The sequence below is a fragment of the Fusarium oxysporum genome, chromosome 1 (assembly GCF_000149955.1).
Source record: "Fusarium oxysporum f. sp. lycopersici 4287 chromosome 1, whole genome shotgun sequence".
Lineage (NCBI taxonomy): Eukaryota > Fungi > Ascomycota > Sordariomycetes > Hypocreales > Nectriaceae > Fusarium > Fusarium oxysporum.
Genome location: NC_030986.1, coordinates 2,729,569 through 2,753,091, shown reverse-complemented (window position 1 = coordinate 2,753,091; position 23,523 = coordinate 2,729,569). Strand labels below are relative to the sequence as shown.

Here is a 23,523-nt window from a genome sequence, read left to right as displayed (position 1 = left end):
CATGACCACCACTAGTGAGTGCAAGTTAACATACCTTAGGTATAATGACAGCAATTAGCGACTCAACCCGATCACCAATAATACCTAAGAAGCTACTGCTTAAGTGATTATAGTGTCTCTTGTGTTCTCGGCATGGGATTCTCGAGACTGTAGCAACATGAGCCTCTGTCTAACGTCAGCAAGGACACGTCGACTCAGCAAAAAGCAATTCTTTCGCCCGCTGAAAGAGACGTGGCTGCACACATCAGGCTTCTGTATCCTCATGCGCTCCTCGACTACTACAGTATGACCTAGTTTTTGAGGCTCCGTTCATGGGTCTATGGAGATAGTTCTTACTTGGTCCAGAAAAAAAAAGACTTTCCCCCCACAGCTTCATCACCGCCAAAATACTATTTGGGTACAATCCATGACCCTTTGATTGGTGTTACCTGTTTCTGTACCATGAAGAAGCCATAACTTCCGAGGTACAATTACAAGCCAGGCTTCGTTTCTTTCTTCCCATCCAGGAACTTTTTCAGTACGAATTCTTTGCTGCATTTATTGCCTGTTGCTACTTTGTTCCCGCCTCGTAGAAATTGTCAACCAGCTTGCGTCATGATAGAGTCGTAGACGCCAATACAACCCTACGAGAAGCGAGCTTGCCGAAAAGTCCTGCAACTGAGAGCAATTAGATTTGCCCCTGCATAACCCTCCGAAGTTGTCGGCGCAATGACAGTCACTCCTGTGGCCAATCTTGGCAATATCGCCCGCGCCGAGTACAAGGCGCTATTCGATACAGAAGTTGCCAAAGGGATTAGAGAACCCCTTGTTCTTCCTTTCTGCCTTTTCGGTCCTTTCATTTTGCCTATTGTCTATTTGGCAATCCCACATCGAAATCGGCCATGGCTTTACCACGCACGATGGCTTGTCGTCGCTTTTGTCGTTGCGTTCGATGCTTATATGATTCAGTATATGTCTAGCTACAACGTCGCTCCAGCATATGCGTCAGGTCTCATGGGCGGATGGGGTATCTTGACGACTCTGAATCTTTTGGTTTGGTCCGATCCGCAACTCGACTATGCCAGAGTTGTCAAGATTCCCAAGGGCAACAAGTCGCAAGCATCGTCAAAACAACTGTCCATAGATGTTGCCAATGGATCAAACCAAGAAAGCGTAATTCGACAGCGAAAGGCTTACCACGAAGCCATTGCACTTTCAGGGGACGCCGAAACCCGTGCCAAGAATGGGAGCTCTAAAGATGTGGTTTACGCCTGGCAGAAATTTCCTGAAAACGGATCGTTCGGTGAACGGCTTAACTGGACACTTGACCTTGCTACAAACTTTAGGGAAATCGGTAGGTTTGGAACGATTATCTAGCACTTACAAGGAGGTTCCTGGCTAAGCTTTTTCTCCAGGCTGGAACTGTTCTATCTCTTCCGTACCAAGACCAGATATCCCAAGCAATATTCGCGATGGGGATCATGTATCCTTCGACAACATGCTCATTGTGTCTAGAAGCGGCTACTATCGTAACTTGACCGAGAGGGAGTTTGTATGGAGCCGTATTCGCAGAGTCCTCCTCCTCACTTTTCTTTTGGACTTTTGCTCTGTTGCGATGGTCAAGGATCCCTACTGTGCCTATGGGCCCGATCAGGGACTTGAGCTCCCTTTATTCCTCCGGCGGCTTCCTCCGTGGCTGCGCTTCATCTATCGCGAGCTCCTTTGTCTTGTTGGTATCTATGCTGCCATCGATGCCATTTTTAGCTTGCATGACCTTTTTCAGCTCTACGTTTTCTCCTACTTTTACCCCATGCGAAGAGAGTTATGGCAGTACACCAACATCTTCGGTCCTATCTCGCAGGTGCTTGATAGAGGTCTTGCTGGTTGGTGGGGGGCGTTCTGGCATCAAACCTTTCGTCTTCAGTTTGTTGCGCCCGCAAAGTTCCTCGTTGACCATGGCTATCTTCGAAGAGGAACACTACGTGCTCAAATTGTTACCATGTGCTTATCCTTCATACAGTCCGGTTTACTTCACGCTGGTGGAAGTTTATCGTCTATGCCAACCACAAAACCCTGGAGAAGTCCGCTCTTCTTTGCCCTGCAGCCTCCTGGCATTATCTTGCAGCTTCTTTTGCTGCAGACTTTGGACAAGCATTTCCCCGACTTCCCACAAAGACTCCGGCAGGCATTCAATATGGTATTCACTCTGGGCTGGCTCTGTCTGACCGCATTTTTCTTTACCGATGATATTTCATCTTCGGGTATTTGGCTTCTGGAACCTGTGCCGATTTCCCCCCTGCGCTGGCTTGGTTTCGGTTACCCAGACGATCATTGGTGGCGATGGAGGAGATATATGTTCCCAATCTGGCATTCAGATAAGTACTGGTGGAAAAGTGGTATACAGCTTTGAGGCTGGAACATCTTGATGTAAAGAAAATATGTTTATCGGACACGCGCCATGTTTGGGAAAGCAAGGGGTAAGTCGATTATAATATTTATCCTAGACTAGTCCTCGTGCATAGAAGAAACAAAGTTATTAGAGATAAATTGTTTAGCCATTTCATCTGAAGTTACTATTCGCCTAGCTCATGAAACTCGCAGAAGCTCGTATTTTTGGCCCGAGGCAAGCCTATCAGCTTCATTACGGAGCCACTTCACAACAGGCTGATAGTTGCTCTGCTTCGCTGCCAATACCTTCTCAAAGGCAAGGCACGCATTTCTTATCACTATTAGAGTACTGCCAAGGAACGGCGCGGCGAGAAATACTTACAGAGCAACTTGCGATTTTCGCACGTCACAGATGTATTGGGGATATCTCATCACCCGAGATTTGCTAGTCAAGAGCAGGAAGGCAACGTCGATCACTTTAGCAATAGTTCCTTGAGAAGATCAGACATTAAATCAGCCACATCATGAGTTTGAGTGACTTACGGAGTATCATTTCACTACTCGGTTGCTGTGTCTTCCCGAGGCAACGCAGGTAAGCGTACATTTTGCTCGCAGTCTCAACAAAGGTACTTCGAAGCGAGTTGAGAACGGTTCGGTTTGCATTATGGGACGTGTCATAAAACATCAGATGAGATTGAATCTTGAAAGCGTCTGAATGGTCATAGGAGCCTTGGTTAGCAACTCTTTGGGTTCATGCGGTACGGGGGACTAACTTAGAACTTTTCGTTGAAAGTTCTGACCAGGTGTGCGGCCGAAGTCGACGGTGAGAGAAGCAGATACATCTTTCTAGGTGTAAGTACTGGTCTTGGATTGGACTAGAAGCAAGACTCTTGAGCGTACCAATATTTGCATCTCTATCTCTATCCTTGGTGATATCCAGTGTCTTGCAGTTTATAGTGGTTCCGCAGTAGGGGAAGCCTTTCTCATGATTAGACTTCTGCAAGGGCTCACCATCATATAGCATGTCAAAGTTGACCATGGTCTTGGTCGGGTTGACCGCAACGCCATACTCAGGAAACCCAACATGCATAGCATTGACAAACTTGATCGCCTTTTCCTGGTCTAGAGTGATTAGAAGAAAATCGTCAATGAGGCGTAAGAGTAGGCAGTCTGGCGAACGAAGGAAGTCCAAATGTTTAACTTCAAGGTCAGCATAGAAATAATTGCATAAGAATGAGGACAACACAGAGCCTTGAGGGATTCCGGTTTTCTGTCTGTAGTATTTCTTTCCAATCTTGACAAGATTATACTCGACATGTTGCCTGAGAAGATGCATCAGTTCTCCAACGTTTTGAGTATTGCGTAAAGCGCTGCCCACAAAGACAGTATTTTTCTTCTTGTGAGCCAGGTTTTGCTCAAGCCGTATGATGAAATCTGGGTTTTCCTTCTCGCTCAAGGCTGTTGCATGCCATCGACGGATAGCTTTGGACGAGGTCTTGTCGTCAGCTACCGCTGCCCGTTCCCCAGGCTTCACTTCTGCGTGTTTCATGATGGTATATTTCGACTGACTTGGCACGGACTTCATCAGATTGACAACTGCCTCTTGTGGGATGGTATCGAAAGCAGCCTTGACATCAGCCTTGACAAAGTACAATTTACCATATTCAGGGCCCAGAGATTGCTTGAATAGCTTCAGTCGGGTATAAATATCGCTGACGGAGAACATAGTGGAACCCAATTTGGACGGGTTGATCCTCTGAATTTCGAGTCAGCTTCAGCCCCCGAATGTTTGTCGCCTCACATACCTTCTCTAGCTTCAGCAACGAATGCACGGGACCTAAGATAGTATTTATACTACGCCCAAGCTTGCTTGAAGGTCCCCTGGTCATAGCCCTGCGCCGGAGATTCATGATGGGGCGAAGTTTGTTGCCTTTTGGAAGGAGTCGAACTTGGCTAAAGCCCAGCTTCCGAGAACGCAATACCTGCAGCGCGTCATCCAACTTGACCTCCTCAAACATGTCTGCCCTAAGTTCCATCATGGCTGGCTCTGCTATTTGTCTCCAAACTTCATGGCGAAAGTAAAAAACTTGGTATCGATGGGTGTTAGACTCGGTAACATAAAATGTGTTGCGGATCAGGGGCATCAAGAGAGAATCAAAAACGAAATAAATAAATTCATTAAAAATCTCCAGGCGCTTTGCAGTATCAGTTTTGCTTGGTTTTCGGTCGCCCAGAACTGGCGACTGAAGCCAAGAGATTTTTGCGATCTGGTAAATGATTAGCCATGGTCAAGCTTTGGCACTATCGGACACTAACCTTCATATTTTGTGTTATTTCATGTAGCGACATGGTTTCAAAACGCCTGAGCCTGATGAAACTATCGACACTTCGCATGATAGTGGATTTGTTGCGTTTCTGTACGGTATCATCCCCCCAGAAGTCTCTGGGGATAATCTTGGACAAGACGGCTTGGCAGAACGATGAGACCTGAGATGATGGGGTGGCTAGCTCTACCAGGGATTTATGATATGGGAGTGCTGGCGCTTGCGTGCTCGAGAGCCCTAACTCGGAATGTTTCTGGGATGGAGCACACTGATAGTAGGAAACCGTCTTCGGGTGTTGTGATGGTCTAAGCTTTCGAGACGATATGAGACTCTTCTTGGTCCTCGGCTTCCTAGTTCGCGATGGCCTGTCAAAAGTGCAGGGGCAGTGGTGCTTCAAGAGCTCGATATATGAACATCGGCCGTGGAGAACTTGCAAGCGTTTCACAAGTTCCTCAGTATATCCACGAAGCCGCTTGGGTATTTTTGGCATTCGCGACCCGGTATCTCCTGCTTTTGTTCGAAAATAGGGAGCAATCTCTTCTTCTCTCAACGTATAGTCTTGAAACTTCTGCGAGGTTATAGTAGGATCGACCTGAGAAGTAAAGACGTTGTGAAGTCCGAATTGCCGAGGAAATATGTACATCATCACATTGATCGTACCTTGGCGCTGGATCTCTAAGTCGTTAGACATGGGGGCGTTCGTGTACCGATTCAACACGTCTGAAAAAATATTAATAATATGTTTGATTGTATGTACTTTCTATACTTACGAATGTGTTTATAGCCGGGCTGAACAAGTCCTTGTGCCGTAAGGGATGGCTTAGCATAGAATATTCTGCTTCTCACTAGAGTTATGTCTATAGGCTTGCGTGCTTCGCTTTTAGATCCTTTAGTCATTGACAGACCGCCTCCATGAAGGTCAAGCTCTGCAAGTGGTACACCTAGAATGGTCAGGTTTGTACTTTAGTGTTTTGCTGTCTTACCTGTCAGTTGATAATAATTGTTGAAACCTGCTTCAACCTCTAGATATATAGAGGCGTCGACAAGGAGATTGATCATGATTTTCTCTCCAGCTCTGCCAAGAAGGGCCAATAATTGTGGCCAAGGGTTTTCCCTCAGCGCCTCAACGTTAGAGTTCGGAAAGAGGCTGAAGAGTCCAGGAATAGTGGTAGTTCCTTGGTCATCTGGTCCGGCTGATTTTCTAAACCCGTCACACAATAGGTGCTTGGGTCGTCGTCCGACTTGCACATCTCTGGAGAAGAGACGCCATACAACAAAATCTACAATCTATATGATTATAAGCGGCTTTCCATACAAATAAAGATGCTGTACTAACCTCATTTTGGGAGAATATTGATCCGGCAATCCCATCGGAAAGACTGACATAAGACTCGTCCTCTCTCTGTGAGAATGCTAGCCATTGCTCCCATCTCGTGTCATCGTTGTCGGCCTCCTGATGGGCAAAACAAACAAGTGATGTATCTAGGAGTCGTGATAAAGTCTTCTCAATCTCTCCGGCATCATTTGCTTCGCCGATGGATGCCACTTTCTTCCGTCGGAGTCGAGATCCATGAGGTAGCTGAGAGAGGACATATTCTCTTAACGAGGTGACCCTGCCGTAATGACGTTCCAGGAGGTCGCGCCTCACGGGTATTCCCCCGAGTGGTTTGGCTCGCTTTTGGTGTTCCGACGCGACAATAGTCTCCGACTTTCGCTTTCTCTCGTTTTCCATCATTGTTCTGTATCCTTTTCCCATTTAACGGTTGTCAAGCCGCTGTGTTTTCCAATGATCACTTGTGTAATTTATTCGAGCTAGAGTGGAATTCCATGAGCCACAGAGTTTCGGACATTGATTTGATGCAATGTGGCTGATCCTTACCCGACGTGGGAGCGGGAGCTTATCCCTAGAAGGATTAGCGCGGGCTTAGTGTGAGGCCGGTTCCAGGGGTAAGCAACCGGCCGCTTAACCGAGCGTTATCACAGAATTAGCCACTAATCATTAACAAAGATTCAGTTGATGAACTTTGTTCGATGCAATCGTAGGAAAAGCCCATATTCTACTACTTATTAGAGCCTTGTGATTATTGGCTTGCTTTTATCTCGGCTAGGAAGTGTGGTTAGCATCAGACACAGCGAGGGTTAGGTAACATGAAAGCAATCTGCTGCTTCTCAACGAGGGCAAGAAACGCGAGGCTTACACATCCGCGGAAGCGACCACAGCACAGAATTATACTTGCTGCGGGAGATAGTGTTTTCGGTGTGGTAGATGGGGTGTGCCTTTGGGGGGAAGCTGGGATTCCAGATGAAATTGACATGATCGCTAAAGAAGCGTTGTAAGCAGTCCTGCATACCATCACACGCAGTATCACAACGCAGGAACGGCGAGCACGGAGGAAACCTGTGCGCCTGTGCAATCTTCTTTGTGTAACCCAGAAGGCTATAACCTGGCTTGAAAAGTGGTCAGCTCGGATAATTGATGGATATGGAGCCCCGGATCTGCCACTAGGATGAATATTGGGAATCAAATAGACGAAAAGGGAGACGATTTGGTGAATCGTAGTCTCGGATTACGACTTCGGAAATAGAAAGTGACTTCAAACAAAGTGTACTCTTGGCGATGTAAAAATGCTTTTCTTTCTCAGCCCCCACTGACAAAGAACTGGCAGAACCCACAAGAGCCATATCAAAGCGTTGCACCGATGTCTCCCGATCAGTCGAAGACCTTAGAACACAAGCTCAGGGGTCAACGAGACCAGGAAGAGGATTTATTGTTATCGTAGACTCATCAATCCCTTAAAAGTACTTAGGACAAGCTATTAAACATAACACATATTAAAACCACAGCCACGCCACTTTGAACTCAATGTCCAAGAAGCATGAATAAGCCAAGGGCAGAAAGTTGCTGGCACAGAACAACTACATCAACAACGAGATTAGGCAATGAAAATGGCATGAGATGTAAGTGGCTTGACTTATCATGTGTTTCTCAAGGCCAACTGTGCGTAGGAGCGCGCATTCTTAGTATGTTTGTTCTTCAAAAGGCAGTCCCCAGGACAGAGCGACCCAATAGCCACCTAAGACTAAAGTTCCACCTGTGGACGGTCAATCTAGGTACCTAACTCTTGGGTACGAGGATCCGAGGTGCAACTGAGATGCAGGAGGGAATGAAAGAGAGGCAGAGGCGAGAAAGGGGATGCATAACGTCAGGGGACGAAAGACTGGATGGGGAATTGAGTAGTCCTGGGGTGAATAGGCAATCGCCATTTGTCTCTCCAACGCAGTAATAATCGAGTGAACGCGACCAGATCGAGCGGGGTTCCCTGGTTTGACATAGACGAATGGCAATAAGTGCAATAGATATATGAGACATACGCCCAATGTGCTACAGTGTGAAAGCTTAACTGGCTATGTTTCTAGTTTCGACGCTTCGACGGTCATCACAACTCATGTAAAAATGAATGGGGTGGTAAGCCTGAATTCATTGACGAACTGACTTGGTGACTTTGTCCAAGCGGGTGGAATTGAGGCTGCTGAATCGGCTGCCACACGAAACGGTTCGTGGGTTACGAGACCAGTCACAATGCCATGGATTGGATCACAATGAACCCCTGACGCTTCAAGGGGAAGACAGGCAGGGCCTTTGATTTTCTCGAGATATGTTGATGGTTGCAGAAACTCTAAAATGCTTCGCTAGTCATTCTCATGTTCTAGGACCAATGTCGCAACTATCCGTTGGAGACAGATGGTTCCAAAGCTCTAATTTGGGACATGGGTAAGGATATCGCAGGACTCGGGAATTGATGCAGGGGAAGAAACACTGGACCTTGGGGGGCGTCATAAGTCAACCAAGCACCATGTTTTTACCTTCCATGCTAGGTAAGGGGATACCTCCGAGTCTTAGCTTGGTCTAACAGACGTAACTCGACTGCGATAGTAGGCTCTACTCTGTAGTCTCCAGGGCATGTTGTTCGCTTCCATGTGTCGAATGGATGACCATGAGGTTCTTCAAGTGTCCTGTGTTCCTTTATTGGTCCCTCGCCCTGCAGTAGACCTAACAAAGTTTTCTTAGGCTGGCCACAACAGGCGGCCCTCCGTCGACGGTCCATTGTTCAAAGTTACCTGTTCTGCGGCTGTAGATACGGAAATGCCAAATGCATGCTCATGAAATGTGGAGGTGTTGTCTACGCTGCTTAAGGTTGATTGCCGTTGTGCACGGTTTATGAAGTATTCTCTTGATGTGATTGATGTGTTTCAACATCCAACCAAAAGCGTCGCCGTTGTTTGCTCTCTATGTAGCTTCAACGGATGTGCTCCACTGAGGAAGGTAGCGTCCCATCTGCGGGCACTTCCCAGTCCAAATCCCAATTGAACGCTGTTTAGGTATTGATACTGTAACTGTGCTTTCACTTGACTTTACTTGATATCATACCCGACGACAAGGATAATAGTAAGTTTTCCGTTCAGATTCGCCTGCCCTTTATAAGATCGCGTCTTCCATCCCACTGCTTCCACGTAAAATATCTTGGTGTTGCTTAGTCTCCGTGCCTCTCTTCTACCGAACTTTCGCCCTCCTCATTTATTTGTGTGGTTTGGCCATCTCAGGAAGTGATCCCGCCTATTAGACCCCTATTTCTCCCTTTCCCAGGGATCATCCACCTTCGAGCCTCATACGACCCGCTTGCTCTGTGCTGTTCGTACCCTCAGCTCTCTGGCCTGGATACAGGTGATTGCCGTATGCACGCACACGCAACTTCGTCCACAGCACTCTTCAGGCTAACCTGCATCAATAAAGCGCTTGACTGGCAGCATCCCCGTCCACTGTCGAAGCCCCTAGCAGAAAGTTGGCCTGCATACGACGAGTTGGAACGGCTGATTCCAGCACCAGCATCCACCAAGAGTGTCCACTTCGATTTTCGACCCTCCCATCCCTAACGTCGTTCAACTTCCAGGGACTGGTGCCCCCATCTTGTTGTTCCTGTTCACTTGTCCACAGCTGGATCCTGCAGTTGTGAGCTTGTGAGGGCCATTGATTTTCTCATACCCCTGGTCGCTACACTCTTCAGGCCCGTTTGCAGTTAACTCTGTTCCACTGTCCTTTACAGCACCTACAGTACAGTACTTATGCTCACACCTATCAAGTGCGCCTCACGCCAACGCCCGCACAACGCTTAAACGCCAACGCATCGATGCTCTCTGCATGGGTCTATAGTCCCCCAACCAGTCGCTCCGCTCGACGAGCCTGACCGATGCTCAGGCCACCATGGATAACGACATGGATATGGCCCTTCACGCGGGCCTCCAAGCGGACGTACAGGATGTAGACTCGGGCTTTCGAAACCCCAATCTCGAGCCTCACCACGACCTTCATCACCTCACCCAGCATAATAAGAATCAGCGCCCTTACGATCACGATAACGACCACAATCGTCGCATCGACCACACCACTGACCTCAGACAAGACTATCTCAACGATCAGCTATCTCACGACCGCCGCCATTACCTCCCCGATTCTTCGCCTTCCGCCGCTCCTGCATCTCATTTCGACCAACGTAGCACCTATTCCCATCCTTCTGTGCCTCACGCCGACGAGTACGATTCGATTTCTACGGGCGCCCACCATGCCTTCGCCCCCGTAAACCCCGACGACTTCTACAAAAGCTATCGGGGAACATACCACAATAATCAAGAGTCCCTTTTTATCGGTGCCTCGGCATTGCGTCCGTCATTGCGCTCCAACGGTGATGGCTCAACGCCAAAACATCATATTACATCGCAAACAGAGATCAATATGCGTTCTACGTCAAATCCTGTCGACAACAGGCCTGCTCTTCCTGGCTATAAACCCACTGGAACTCACCCCAGTGTGAGGGATCTGAAAAGGCGCTTCGACCAGAATGGTGCTGCACCTTCATCAATTCCCCGTGCCCCGGCGCATACGGGAGCTGCAGCTAAGATTAGGCAAGATGTTGGTGTCAGTCCACAACCGCGAAATGGTGCAACGTCTTACTCGACATTACGTGATGGTTCAAATTCGTTCAGCAATCAAACAGTGTCCTCGTCAGCCCGCTCCCAGAGATCAAGATATGTTGCCGAGGACCAGGTCTCGAATAATTCTCAGTCTTTTGCAAGTCGTATAGGGAAACCGCGAAGTACTACTAGCGGAAACTCAAATGCCTCCAAACCCACGTCCAACTTGGCACCAGAGTCTCCACCACAACAACCGACTTCTTCTATCTCCCCCACACCTTCGCGTTCCCAAGGCTTGCTTTTCGGCGAGATTCTTCCCGAGCAACACAGTTTTCCCACTGCTGGTTATGGCATTGAGGGCGTTCGCCCAAGAAGGACATCTGAATCCAGCTTACACCATCCTTTTAGCCATCAAAGAAGTCTATCTGATCCACCAGATGTCGCCGAGCCTTCGTCCCCGAGTATCTGGTATCGTAGCCTCAACGGCGACGATAACAACGGGCAACCTACCCAGGCCCCTCAAAAAGGCCACACACGGTCACATAGCGACGTCCCGAAATCCCCTTCAGTACCTCCGGTCTCTCGTAAAACCCCTTCTCGAAAGCCACCGACGACTAATACCTCGGGTGCTGGATCTACATCCAAACTGCCACGCTCTGTGAGAAAAGTGAATAGCCCCAGTGATTCAACACCTTCGACTCGTTCGAACTCGCCTACTCTCAAACGACCGCAAGTGAATGGCCGAACATCAAGGGCAGGGACTCCGACGACAAGGGCAAAAACTCCAACAAGGGCCAAGACACCAACCCAGAGCGGCGCTACTCGAAAAACGGCACCCCGAACTCTGGTCACACCAACGAACAATAATCGCCTTCAGGCAAATATCATAGCGCCTCCCCCGAAGCTCTCCCCTCCTCTCCGAAGTTCTCGGCCTCGTCAACCCGTTTCCGTGGCTACAACGGCAAGCTCTCGGATGAGGGCAGTGGAAAGGGCTAGATCACCAAATCCTACATCCATTCCACAGTCTAGGATCGCCGAACCATCATCACGCCGGCGGAAGATCTCTGTAGGACCGATTGATTTTGAACAGCGACGAGAACATATCCGACTAGCTTATACGAAGTCCATTCGAGAAAGCCAAGCGCTCGAGGCACGACAGAAGGCAGCAGACAGAAGGCGGAGGGAAATGGAGGCTGCTGCCAGGGCGAAGGCTACTGCCGCTGCTTCTTCAAACTCGAATTCGCCATCCGTTACGCCAGAGCCAAGTATCACAGAGCCGCCAACCCTCGCCGATATTCCACCAGTTCCGCCCCTTCCAGATGACCATTTAGTATCGTCAGATTTCAGGATTGGTAGTGGGCCAAGTTTGAGCCCGGAGGTTTCAAATGCCACAGAAGTGCAAAATACCTTGAATGTGGTTGACCTTTCAGATACTCTTGCATTCCCAGGTAGCCATGAGGTGTCTTACGATCAGCCTGATGGAGAGCCACGCCGAGACCAGCCTTCACCATTTCTGGATGACCCAACAATGAGTCCGGTTGATATCGCAATGGCACTACCACCCGCCTCATTGATGCTAGCTGCGACCTCGCAGGCAACGCTTACCGACGAGCCATCAGCTCAAGACTTTGATTCACCCACCCTGGGTGTTCCTGGCAGCTTTCCAGCCCTCAGTCCTCCTGTTGGTGAATCAGAGCGACCACCAACTGCCGTTTCGGTAACATCAGAAACAACAGAGTTCGACAACGAACCTCAAATGACCCCTCCAAGGTCCTCACAGACGCCGCTTGAAGTTCCCATCACGATTATCAAGCCACCCAGTCCACAGACTCAGAAGTCCGCATCTCCTCTGAAGGCTGAGTATCATTACCCATTCGAGGATGACCCTGATTCACCAGTTCGACCAAAATCCGCATCCAATACCGTTGATGTAGCTGAACATGCATTGTCGAAGCACGATGAGGTTACTCTGCCTTTCATCCCTGGTGCATTCGATATTGAGGCCAACGCAGACGAGCCCCAACCCGGTGTTGAGTCCTACAAAACTACAATCACCATTCTGCCGCCCAGTGACGAACCAAGAGCGGCTGAGAGCCTTGAAGAAACGGTCCCATTTCCACGAATTGAGCCCGACTATGAATCAGAGTGTCATTCTGATTCGGAATACGATGAAGTAGCGAGGCAGTATCGCCGCTCTCATGACGATGGTGCTATTACTGACAGCTGTACCGAGGACGTGGAAGAGGCCGGTAGAAACGACTGTAGATCAGAGGTACCGTCCGACGACCAAGTCTCGTCACATCGTGCCTCGACTTGTGAATCTCTAGACACTAACAACGAGCCTCATTATGCTTCTGATGAACAGCAGCGGCCGGAGATTTCAACAAATCTCATGGTACCGACTTTGTCTGCGACTAATAGAACAAGTCAGCAGTCAGCGTGGACTGACTTTTCGATCAACAGTGGCGACATGTCTCCAGCGGGGCGCTCACCAGTGTTTCCCGATGATGACGAAAACGAAACTGGAGATCATGGCCATGTCACGATTTTTGAAACAACATCTATCCATCGAAATAGCCGACCTGTTGAGCGACCTTTGGAAATTCGCAATAGTCAACCGGAGATCCGACCTTCTACAGACTTGACCCAATCGCCGTATCTAAGTCATCAACTCCCAGAGCTAGACACTGGAGATGGGTTTTCCATTCCTTATCTTTCCAACAGAGCCAGCAAGAGCTTCTCGTATTTCCCATCCCCTAATCACGAACCTCCTCCCATACCCGCTTCAACATCCGGCTCCGCTTGCAATTCGCAACGAGCATCAGGTGTTTATTATGAGCAGTCCCAAAGTGGAAGCACATTTGTCAATTCTGAAAGAGGGTCGCAAGATTACATCCCCATGATGACAACGCCTCAATCGATGGACAACACATCCCTGTCCACCCATAATCAGTATTTTGCGGATGCAACCACTTTGAACGGAGATGCAAACTCCGAAACATATGATAAACAGGGTCCAACGGGAAAGGAAAAGCAACGACTTGTTCAACGACGCAACGTTATAAAAGAGCTTGTTGATACTGAAGCTGTGTTCGTGCGCGACATGAATATTGTTGAAGAGATCTACAAAGGGACAGCAGAGGCTTGTCCAAAACTTGACGGCAACACTGTTAAGCTCATCTTCCGGAACACTGATGAAATTATTGCATTCCACACCTCTTTCTTCGCGCAGATCAAAGAGGCAGTTCTTGCTGTTTACACGATGCAGAGCCGGCGGTCTGCGCTTGCTAGGGAAGGCACATTGATATCGGAGCCCTCGCAGTTTAATCCTGCTGACATTGATGATACCAAAGATCGTTCCGTCTTGATCGGCCCTGTTTTCAAAGCCAATATGGAGAAGATGAAGCTCGCTCATGAAGGCTTCTTGAGGAACAGTGACGGGGCAGCCAAGCGGCTCATCCAGATACAACAGGATCCCACGGTGAAAGTCTGGCTCAATGAATGTAACGAAGTTGCGAAGGACCTGACTGCAGCATGGGACCTGGACTCACTCTTAATTAAACCAATGCAGCGCATCACTAAGTATCCCAATCTCATTATAACGCTGTTGCAGCACACCCCACAGGATCATCCCGATCGAGAAGGTCTAATCGAGGCTAAAGAGATCCTCGAGACGGCCATCATCGAGATCAACAAAACCAAGAAGAATTTCGAACTTGTCGGCCAGATCGTCGGCAGAAAGCGAAAGGAATCCGATGTTAAGGCAGGATTCGCGCGCGCATTCGGCAAAAGAGTCGACAAGCTCCAAGCGTCAGGTACCCGAACGAGTGAAGATTCCGAATATGCTAAATTGAACGAGAAATTTGGCGACGATTATCTGCGACTACAAGTTGTTCTCCGAGATGTCGAATTCTATACGAGGCAGGTATCTGCCTATGTACACGAATTTTTGCAGTATCTGTCTTCTATCGAGTTGGTGATGAGGCTTCAACCAGGAAACCATCCTGAGCTTGAAAGCAAGTGGGTTCAGTTCAATATCTCGATGCGAGATCTTGAAAAGGTTGCGCTTGAGGAGCATGTACGTTGATTGCTTGAGTGACCCTTGTGGAAAAGAGTACTGACGGATACCAGTTATCGCAGGTCCGAAAACATGTCATTGAGCCGTTCGAACATGTTATCAAGGCCTACGGTAACCCGTCTTTGGCAATGAAAAAACGCCAAAAGCGCCGTGTAGATTACGAGCGATACGAACAGCTAAAGCGTGCGGGCAAAAGTATTGACTCCAAACTCAACGAGCTTGTTGAGCAGTACGATGCTCTGAACGATACGCTGAAGAAAGAGCTCCCCAAGCTGTCTGCTTTAACTGAAAAGGTGGGCAACATCTGTCTGGGTAACTTTGTCAACATCCAAACGAGATGGTATGGGATATGGAAGGACAAGATGAAACTAGTTTTGGGCGACTGTCCTGATATGCCAGATCTTAAGGAGGTCGTGGCAACCTTCCAACGCGACTTCCCCTATCAACAGGAGCAGTTAGCCAGTATTGGTATCCTCAATCCCATGTATCGGGGTCGAGTTTCTCAGTCAACCACACGGAGTACCGAAGAATCATCATCCCTGAGGATGCGATCACGCCCGTCTGAGAGTGATTCGCGGGGACGGGGCCACTCAATCAGCGGTGAACAGACCCCAAGCGTTCCTACACCCGAATTCACAAAACGCCACAGCGGTTCGTATACTGCGTCACCTACAGGTGTCACAGCAGGGAACATCCCTAGTCCGCATCAGTATTATTATCGTGACTATTATTCGGGTATCGGTAACCACCAGCAGGGCACGGCATCTCCTCTCTCTCCAGACCTTCCTGGTAGCACGCGATCATTCGCCGCCTCTACGAGACCCAGTACAGGAAGAAGTTTTGACTCTGGGGGACTTCCACGACAGAGCTCAGACTCAGCTACACAACAGCTCCGAGACTCCCATACGACCTACAGTTCCCAGAACCAATCTCAAGAGGGTCGACGGTTTTCGGGGCTTTTCCACTCAGCTCTACCACCAGCTGACGGACCTGAGGATAGTGCTCGATCGTCTCGGGCATCTTCAAGGGAGCGAGGACCTACAGACGACGGGTACAATGTGCTTTGGCTAGCGGCTTCCCTCTTTGAGTTCAACATTGCAACGACAAAACACGAAGCCGGTTATCCGTACTTGGTGTATCAGGCCGGCGAAGTAAGTTGACTCACTCCACAAATGACCTTGGATTTGGGTGCTAACTGCTAGTCTAGATCTTCGACGTCCTTGGTGAAAAAGGAGAGCTCTGGTTGGCAAAGAACCAGGATGATCCAGACGATCGCGTTGGGTGGATTTGGTCAAAACATTTTGCCAGGCTCGCTGATTCATGACCACGGCCCATGACTGACTGAAACTTCAGCAGGCAAGGTCAAGCCAAACTGCTATCTTATCAACTACGCAACACATCCAAGATTTGTACTAGGATTCAAGGAAGGAGCTTGGGCGTTTATTACATGGACATTACGATTTGGAACTGCAGCAAGAGATTTACCCGGTCCTAAGACGCATCCATGTTGATCGGCATTTCTAACATTTGTCTTTTATGAGTTCATCCTTGCCTTTTTTTCACCCTTCGGCTCCTATTTATGCTGAACTCACTGTTCGACAATGTGTCGTTTGATTCAGTTTTCATTTGTTTGTTTGGGCTTGTATTTGGGTAAAAGCCTTCAGTGTCCTCTACGCGAAAGCAGAAAACATGGGATGAAAGAGAGGCGTGGTTGGGGCCTTGACTTTTAAAGCAGGGGAGCCAGGCGTTCAGAGCAAAATACCAACGTATGTAAGATTTCAGGTGTGAATAACGAGGGATGAACCCGAAACCAACTTAGGCGGGTAGTGCCGCTTGCGTGGCCATGAAGTTCGGTTGCATCAAGTGGCAGTGGAGGAAATGTAAAGAATCGTATTGACTATGGAATGAGATTCCAGTGGCCCAAGCATGATGAAACTTAAATTATTAAACTTGGTTACGTGGATCATTATGTGCGGTCTTGTATGGTTATCTTGGTGACAAGATCTTTGTATGGCGTCTTTTGGCACTCTTATTGAGCTTGAGAATCATTAGTCGGCTGGCTACCGACTAACACATGGTTAACATTTGATATTTATCATACTCGTCTGCCGTATGTAGATGATGACTCTGTCTGACATGTGACTTGGAACTAATAACCCCAGACTTCTTGTAGAAAGATCCTAAAGTGGAACTGCCGTAAACATACGAATCCCCGCCCTTGCAGGAGAAAGGGGGTCAACATACTACCACTCACAGCGCTAGAGCACTAAGGTAAGGTATTGTGTGAACCTGTACTCTGTACCTACTAGGTACCTACTTCAGTACCTTGAGTAGTACTACCTTAATCAATCTTAGCTGCTCTGTTGCTACCATCCATCAGCTGCAAGTCTGGCATCTCTTCTTTGCCCTTCCTACATTGCTCGACAGCTTTGCCAAGTCTTTCGCTTCAATTTAACCCCTGGCAGAGCAAGAAGCTTCGCGAAAAGGTACTGTTAACTCTTTCAAGGTTCCCCCGTTTCATGACCCACACTACACAACATGCCCGCGACAAGCTCGCCGGAAGAGCAGGCGATCGATCGCAAGTACCCGCAGCGGCATCGTCATCATCCTCATCAGGAACTTGGACCGTTGCAGCATAACCACAACGTGGCTGAATTCCAGTCTCGGCTTCATTGTCAACAGAATCAAAGCTCACGGTCAACTTTGCAGCATCAAACTTCTCAACAAGATTTACGTCATTCGTATCCTCAGTCTAATACTCACCTCGCTGTCCCGAGTGTATCTGCTGCCGGCTCGACATCCCGCTCGTCTTCAATTTCTCCTATTCCAACACCGTCGATATCTCCCCCAGCTTCTGCCATATCTATCGACGCTCTGTATTCACCTCGAGATTGTTCGCCGCCAGTACCAACTCCCTCTTCGATCGGTACCGAGGCTTACGGCAGCCATCCACAACGAGACTCATACGATCGCAATAGTTCGGGTAGACACAGCCAGGATAACGTTAACTTTGAATCTCAAGGGCGCAATCCGGCCAACATGGCCAGCTGGTCGGGACAGCCCGCCATCAGAGGCAACTCTGAGGCTGTGCGCATGATTTTATTGAGTTTCGTCACCATTGGCATAACGTACGTTTACTTAGCCTGCGACCTGCAGCAACAGTAATCCAATTTGAGCTGGCTTCCTAACATTGGTTCATCTAGTTTCACATGGGGTATCGAAATGACATGTAAGTCTACAATTTCATCATCTCATGGTGTACCTTGCTGAAGAGTGTTTAGACTGCACGCCGTATCTGCTTAATCTTGGTTTAACCAAAAGCAACACATCTCTGGTATGGATTGCTGGTCCGTTGTCCGGTCTTATAGTTCAGCCTGTTGTCGGCGTCATTGCAGATGAGAGTAAGTCCAAATGGGGACGTCGGCGACCGTTGATGGTCGTTGGCTCTATTGTTGTTGCTATAAGCCTCCTAGTGTTAGGCTTTACCCGTGAGATTGTCGGTTTCGTGGTAACCGATGATGAGGCTGCCAAGCGACCTACGATAGTATTGGCTGTATTGGCCATCTATGTTGTTGATTTCGCTATTAATGCTGGTGTGGTGCCATGAACGTCTCTTTAGCTCCCCCAAAACTAACGAGTTTTTCAGTTATGTCATGTTCTAAGAGTCTCATTGTTGATACATTACCCATCGACAAACAGCAGACGGGGGCGGCTTGGTGTAAGTTTACATATGTTGCTTTAATGTGAGTCGAATTAACGTTCTTTGTAGCAAGCCGTATGTCTGCAATTGGTCATATGATTGCGTATGGTGCCGGGGCTGTAGATTTATTGAAGCTTTTTGGAACCACGCTTGGCGATACTCAGTTCAAACAGCTCACGGTCATCTCAACCATTGCTCTTCTGAGTTCAACGTCACTCACTTGCTGGGCCGTTACAGAGCGGGTGCTGGTAGCCTCCAAACCAACCCAGCATGAAGGTCGCTTCAAAGTCTTTCGCCAAATCTGGTCGACACTCCTAAACCTACCTCCTCGAATCCAAGCCATCTGCTGGGCACAGTTCTGGGCTTGGATCGGCTGGTTCCCTTTTCTTTTCTATAGTACCACATGGGTTGGTGAAACATACTTTCGTTACGACGTGCCCGCCGATGCGAGAAAATCCAAGGATACACTCGGTGCCATTGGGCGCATAGGAAGCACTGCGCTTGTTATGTACTCCGTAATCACATTTGCAGGTGCCTGGATTCTGCCCATGTTTGTCCAGTCTCCTGAGGATAACTCCTTTACCCATCGGCCTCCTCAGGCAATCGCAGGCTTCTTGACACGGTTTAACAAGGTGAAGCCTGATCTATTGACAGCTTGGATGCTTGGGCACATAATGTTTGCTGCATCCATGTCCTTGGCGCCATTTGCAACCAGCTTTCGATTTGCGACTGTTCTGGTGTGTCTATGCGGCATGTAAGTCTTACAGCAGCTCTCCGCCCTAAGTATGGTGCTAATGGGTGTTTAGACCTTGGACTCTCGCTATGTGGGCTCCGAGTGCTTTCCTCGGCGTCGAGGTCAATAAGCTCGGCGGTGGCGCCGGATCAGATGGCACATATCGTCGCATTTCGGACGAGCCCGACATTGAGCTCTCCGAGATCAGTCACGATGATGCACCTTTGCAGCTTGATCACGGTTCAGAGGTTGACTTGCCTTCTACAGCTTCTACAGGCGAGTTATCGGGTATCTACTTCGGCATCCTCAACATTTATACGACGTTGCCACAGTTTGTTGGTACGTTCATATCTACCATCGTGTTCGCTGTCCTCGAGCCTGGAAAGAGTCCCGAGCTCGCGGGTGATGAAAAGAAGCAACCAGATCCAGATGGTCCGAACGCCATTGCGGTGTGCCTATTCATCGGAGCCATGAGCAGTTTGGTTGCAGCATATGTGACCCGGAAGCTAAAAGTCATGTAAGATGGACAATTCTACGGAGTTATCGTGTACTACTTGTGTTCTTGCTACTTATGGTGTTGCAATTCTTCGTTTATGACTCATCTGACTTGGGATTGGATATTGTTTCGATATATTGGCGCAGAGGTTATTGCCAGCGTAGGCTTGAGACTCATGTGGTGAGTCGTAGCTGTATTTGGAGTATGGTTTGAGTGCAGAGCGTGCCAACGATCATGACATACGTGACGTGGAGTTCATCACCATAGTTCGGCTCTAGTTGATATCTAAGATAGAAAGATGTGACTACGCTAAGCACATACACGCCAGAAATCACAGATGTCGCAAGGGGTATCCTCCTCCAGAGTCGTCTCTTTCTCTGCAATCACTAACGCATCCATACCATCCTACCTCATGGTCTGAATTCGTGTCCCTTGACCCGTGTATACAGTGATTCTATTTGTCTTTCTCATTCTCAGCTTCAGATACCTTCTCCCACTCGTCCTCCGTACTGACACTTGACTGTGTACCCGCAGCCCCAGAACGTTGCTTCACTTCCCCCTTTGTCTGAAGAGGCTCGACTCCAGCAGCAGCTACAGCAACGTCAGAGGTTGTAGCGACGACGGGAGGCGGCTTGCTCGGGACAGTCGTCTCGACCTCCGTCTCACTGTCTTCATCATCGTTGCCCGACGCTTCTTTCTGTTGTTGCTTCTCTTTCTCCTCCTTTTCACGCTGCTCTCGCTGGGCGATGGCAAGCTCGGCGGCAAACCAGTTGACGCTCCACCACAAACCACCACAGAGGATGGAAAGAATGACGCAGTGGATATTGTATGTAGCGAGCAGGAGACAGAATAAGACGGTCTGGAGAGCGGCAAAGGAGGCATTCGCGGCCTTGAGGATGGTGGGCGTCGGGCCTGGGGTAAAAATGTCCTCCCAAAGCTTGACGATGAAGGATGACATGGTTGATGCTCTATCGCGGGGTCGTTATTGGCGGGGGTTTTGTTGCTCAAGGTAATGGGCTATGAGAGGGAGGATGCTGGTATCTTGATCGCGTTGATGTTGCGACTCTGTCCGGTATATGACGAGGGAAGACAAAGACCTTTCTGGTGTAATTTTTAGTTCGTTGTTGCAGGTTTTCTTCTTCTCGAGGATAGAGGCGGTCGCTGCCTGGCGACCACTCTATTTCGCTAATAGCGCAACTCGTACCAACCGGCTTTGTACGAGTGTTCTTTGTGGCCCAGTTAAGCGAATCTATCCGTGAATAGAAGAGGATAGCCCGTATTGAAGCAGTACTGTGATTGTTCGTTGAATATCGGGCTGATGTGTCTTACTAGAGAGTGTACCTGCAATGACGACAGGTGGTTGGTTCCTAGACCGTGAATGACCCAGATCGCGTGCCGGGCTTCTATTGGATTACATAAGGGCCATCGCCTTTGAGACTGTTTTCAGCATGATCCCGTGATGAGAATAACAATACAAACATGTCTGTGTTGCTTATTCTTATTCTAGTTGTAAGTTGAGTTCAATGGCTTTTTTCCCTTGAATGTTCTCTTGGTTTATGGGTCCTAGGGTGTAGAACCGCATCCCTCGTAGTTTGTTTCTTCATATCATTAGTCTCTTAAACCATTAACGATTTTACGGTATGAGGCGAAGCTCCGCTACCATAAACAACACATAAACAATGCCATTATTACGATAGGGTGGGAAAACGCGATAGCTCCTAGGAATACCATAAAAGTTCATTACTTTCCATTATCCTCCTTAACATAACCGATGCAAGGCTCCAATGACAAACAATAATGTAGACTACCCTATACCACGCCGTTTGATAGAACCATAATTGCCAACTCCGATAGTTATGTTAGCACCCGACCCTTAAGCTTGAAGTGTAAGGATAATCAAATCGAAACAAGTTTGGAACAGAATATGATCCAATCCCTTCGACTTATATGTTTCGCCAGGATTTATTCTATGTCAGTGCCAAGAACATGCCAACTCACATAACACAACTAAACGTAGTTTTCACAAACACATCCCGTTCTCAAGGAGAACCTATATGAACGGCGATGTTTATATGTCAAAGTAAGAGCTATGCAACAGTTTGCCGCACTGAGAAGCCGCAGTGCCCGACGTTGCCGCTTGAAGTGAGATTAGAAGAGATCACCAACGCCAAGGTAAAGAGATGTAGCCAATCATGACACAGTCTGACCGAGGCGCATATGACCGATTCTAGCAAGAAACTTTAATGTAAGCGGAAAGAAAATAAAACCGATTACTCCACTTGATCGATATGAGCATGGACAACTTTCTCCATCCTATCTTCCTTCTAACCCTGATCCCATGCACAGCCTCGAAAGGCAAAGACCTCCGGGGGCGCCATGAGGCATGAGGACAGGCGACTCAGGACAGTCCACAGCCACCCCCGTGATATAACTGTGCCCCTGGCTAGTAGTCTCATCAGCATCCAGGATTCCACCAGACGAGTTGACACATGCCCAGGGTCTTCAGCTGCATCCTCGGGTCAGTATTCACCCTATTCCGGATACTACATAGCTTTCATCTATCATCTCCAACTTCACTCAACTCATGCATTGTCGGTCACAAAAGAGAGACCGTTGGGAATCAAGACCCTGTATTTGCGCCTCTTGGAAAGAAGGTTGCGGCCGCTAGAAGAAATCTCACCCGAAGGATTCGGTTCGTTGTTCTTTTCGGCCCACCCCTTGGTTCGTACGGCAGTGATGGGCTCAGGTACCGCATCCCCAACAGCTAGTGAACAGATGAACCTATGTAGACTCCCTCCTCCTCATCCCGCCATTAGTATGATGCCTGCCACAGTTGATCATATGACCCTTGACGCCGTCCATGCATATCATCTCGCAAGACTCGGGGGAAAAGAAAAACATGGCGTAGAGTAAACCTTGATATTCCTCTGCGAAGCCCTGTGAAGGAATCCTACAAAGAAAGGAATATATTTCTGGTGCCATTTGTCCTTGGACCTTCGAACTCCGAACGTAGGCTAGCTTGGGCATTTTTCACATGTTCAATCTGATTTACCACTCTTCAGATTCACCTTCTTGTCTTCCTTGATTAGACTTCAACCAGTTTGTTTGACTATGACCTGACCACCAGAGTTCCATGAGATATGGCCTCCATCCAGCTTGTTTGCATGGCTGCCCTTGCAAGCAATAGAATTGTTCGATATCGTTCAGGATTCTCAACAGCAGAAGCTCTGATGCACATACGGAACTGCACAACAACTTGCTCAACAAGCTCCGTCATCCCAAGAAATCGAAGGACCGGTTAAGAGGGTTGTTTTCACCTGTGCCGAAGGCGGTAAGTTGACGCTACACGGATATCTGGGCCGTGAAAAGGAGGCTAGTTGTCCAGGGTACATGAGGCACTGAACGCTCCCGCGGGTATTGACTGATAGTGGAACACGGATATACGCCTATATAGAGAGATTTGAACAAGATCATAGTACAAATGGGAACTACCCTGCTGCAGACCTATTGAGGCGAGTCCCGAAGGAAGTCAAGAGATACACATGTTGTGTCGCTATGGGTATTGCAACTTCGTAGCTTCGCATACCTTGAGGATCTCATAGACTTTGGTCTGCAAGGCGCATAGTATCTTGAAGTTAGAAGATCCTTTCAATGCTAAACTTCCTATCAATCAAATTACATGGAAGTGCAGGAAAAGTTTCATACATAAAATGTTTCACTAAACAACACTGCCTCATGTCTCAGATCATGAGAGGTAGACGGACCCCATCGTTCTCTTGAGCACCATATTTTACATGTCATAATGGGTCTGCAACACAACATTCAGGGATTAAAAGATCGCACAGTTCGGGACCGAAG

General features: G+C 48.3%; 5 protein-coding genes across 12 annotated transcripts; 3 read left to right on the top strand and 2 right to left on the bottom strand.

The window, feature by feature from the left end:
* The first annotated feature begins 316 nt into the window (after positions 1-316).
* Positions 317-2,541, top strand: FOXG_00350 (uncharacterized protein). Its single transcript, XM_018376638.1, has 2 exons — positions 317-1,333; positions 1,395-2,541. The coding sequence occupies exons 1-2, from the start codon at positions 709-711 to the stop codon at positions 2,387-2,389; spliced, it is 1,620 nt and encodes a 539-aa protein (XP_018232245.1). The 5' UTR covers positions 317-708; the 3' UTR covers positions 2,390-2,541.
* On the bottom strand, positions 1,391-6,586 carry FOXG_00349 (telomerase reverse transcriptase). Its single transcript, XM_018376637.1, has 11 exons — positions 6,571-6,586; positions 6,028-6,503; positions 5,675-5,978; positions 5,462-5,632; positions 4,684-5,411; positions 4,173-4,634; positions 3,268-4,123; positions 3,141-3,209; positions 2,911-3,078; positions 2,750-2,858; positions 1,391-2,698 (listed from the first exon to the last, which is right to left on the bottom strand). The coding sequence occupies exons 2-11, from the start codon at positions 6,445-6,447 to the stop codon at positions 2,566-2,568; spliced, it is 3,420 nt and encodes a 1,139-aa protein (XP_018232244.1). The 5' UTR covers positions 6,448-6,503; positions 6,571-6,586; the 3' UTR covers positions 1,391-2,565.
* A 2,808-nt stretch (positions 6,587-9,394) lies between these two features.
* Positions 9,395-16,847, top strand: FOXG_00348 (uncharacterized protein). Of its 3 annotated transcripts, XM_018376634.1 has the most exons (4): positions 9,395-9,423; positions 9,484-14,736; positions 14,790-15,887; positions 15,944-16,847. In XM_018376634.1, the coding sequence occupies exons 2-4, from the start codon at positions 9,952-9,954 to the stop codon at positions 16,058-16,060; spliced, it is 6,000 nt and encodes a 1,999-aa protein (XP_018232241.1). In that variant the 5' UTR covers positions 9,395-9,423; positions 9,484-9,951; the 3' UTR covers positions 16,061-16,847. The 3 variants fall into 3 exon arrangements, with proteins under 3 accessions (XP_018232241.1, XP_018232243.1, XP_018232242.1); XM_018376636.1 differs by having other exon boundaries at positions 9,484-15,887; XM_018376635.1 differs by lacking the exon at positions 15,944-16,847 and having other exon boundaries at positions 14,790-15,943.
* A 90-nt stretch (positions 16,848-16,937) lies between these two features.
* FOXG_00347 (uncharacterized protein) lies at positions 16,938-21,025 on the top strand. Of its 6 annotated transcripts, XM_018376630.1 has the most exons (7): positions 16,938-17,222; positions 17,446-17,864; positions 17,940-17,965; positions 18,018-18,329; positions 18,383-18,454; positions 18,506-19,190; positions 19,243-21,025. In XM_018376630.1, exons 2-7 carry the CDS (start codon positions 17,776-17,778, stop codon positions 19,688-19,690), a joined length of 1,632 nt encoding a protein of 543 aa, XP_018232237.1. In that variant the 5' UTR covers positions 16,938-17,222; positions 17,446-17,775; the 3' UTR covers positions 19,691-21,025. The 6 variants fall into 6 exon arrangements, with proteins under 6 accessions (XP_018232237.1, XP_018232236.1, XP_018232235.1 ...); XM_018376629.1 differs by having other exon boundaries at positions 16,938-17,864; positions 18,018-18,137; XM_018376628.1 differs by having other exon boundaries at positions 16,938-17,864.
* FOXG_00346 (uncharacterized protein) lies at positions 19,782-21,087 on the bottom strand. Its single transcript, XM_018376627.1, has one exon. The coding sequence runs from the start codon at positions 20,621-20,623 to the stop codon at positions 20,120-20,122; it is 504 nt and encodes a 167-aa protein (XP_018232234.1). The 5' UTR covers positions 20,624-21,087; the 3' UTR covers positions 19,782-20,119.
* Positions 21,088-23,523: the final 2,436 nt, after the last annotated feature.

Bases quoted from the DNA above. Each gene is read 5' to 3' on its own strand.
- FOXG_00350 (XM_018376638.1), top strand. From the start codon at position 709: ATGACAGTCACTCCTGTGGCCAATCTTGGCAATATCGCCCGCGCCGAG. The intron at 1,334-1,394 runs GTAGGTTTGGAA...CTTTTTCTCCAG, and splicing joins TACAAACTTTAGGGAAATCG to GCTGGAACTGTTCTATCTCT.
- FOXG_00349 (XM_018376637.1), bottom strand. From the start codon at position 6,447: ATGGGAAAAGGATACAGAACAATGATGGAAAACGAGAGAAAGCGAAAG. The intron at 4,124-4,172 runs GTATGTGAGGCG...CTCGAAATTCAG, and splicing joins CGTTGCTGAAGCTAGAGAAG to AGGATCAACCCGTCCAAATT. The intron at 3,210-3,267 runs GTACGCTCAAGA...ACACCTAGAAAG, and splicing joins AGATAGAGATGCAAATATTG to ATGTATCTGCTTCTCTCACC.
- FOXG_00348 (XM_018376634.1), top strand. From the start codon at position 9,952: ATGGATAACGACATGGATATGGCCCTTCACGCGGGCCTCCAAGCGGAC. The intron at 14,737-14,789 runs GTACGTTGATTG...GACGGATACCAG, and splicing joins AGGTTGCGCTTGAGGAGCAT to TTATCGCAGGTCCGAAAACA. The intron at 15,888-15,943 runs GTAAGTTGACTC...CTGCTAGTCTAG, and splicing joins TGGTGTATCAGGCCGGCGAA to ATCTTCGACGTCCTTGGTGA.
- FOXG_00347 (XM_018376628.1), top strand. From the start codon at position 17,275: ATGCCCGCGACAAGCTCGCCGGAAGAGCAGGCGATCGATCGCAAGTAC. The intron at 17,865-17,939 runs GTACGTTTACTT...TGGTTCATCTAG, and splicing joins TTCGTCACCATTGGCATAAC to TTTCACATGGGGTATCGAAA. The intron at 19,191-19,242 runs GTAAGTCTTACA...ATGGGTGTTTAG, and splicing joins CTGGTGTGTCTATGCGGCAT to ACCTTGGACTCTCGCTATGT.
- FOXG_00346 (XM_018376627.1), bottom strand. From the start codon at position 20,623: ATGTCATCCTTCATCGTCAAGCTTTGGGAGGACATTTTTACCCCAGGC.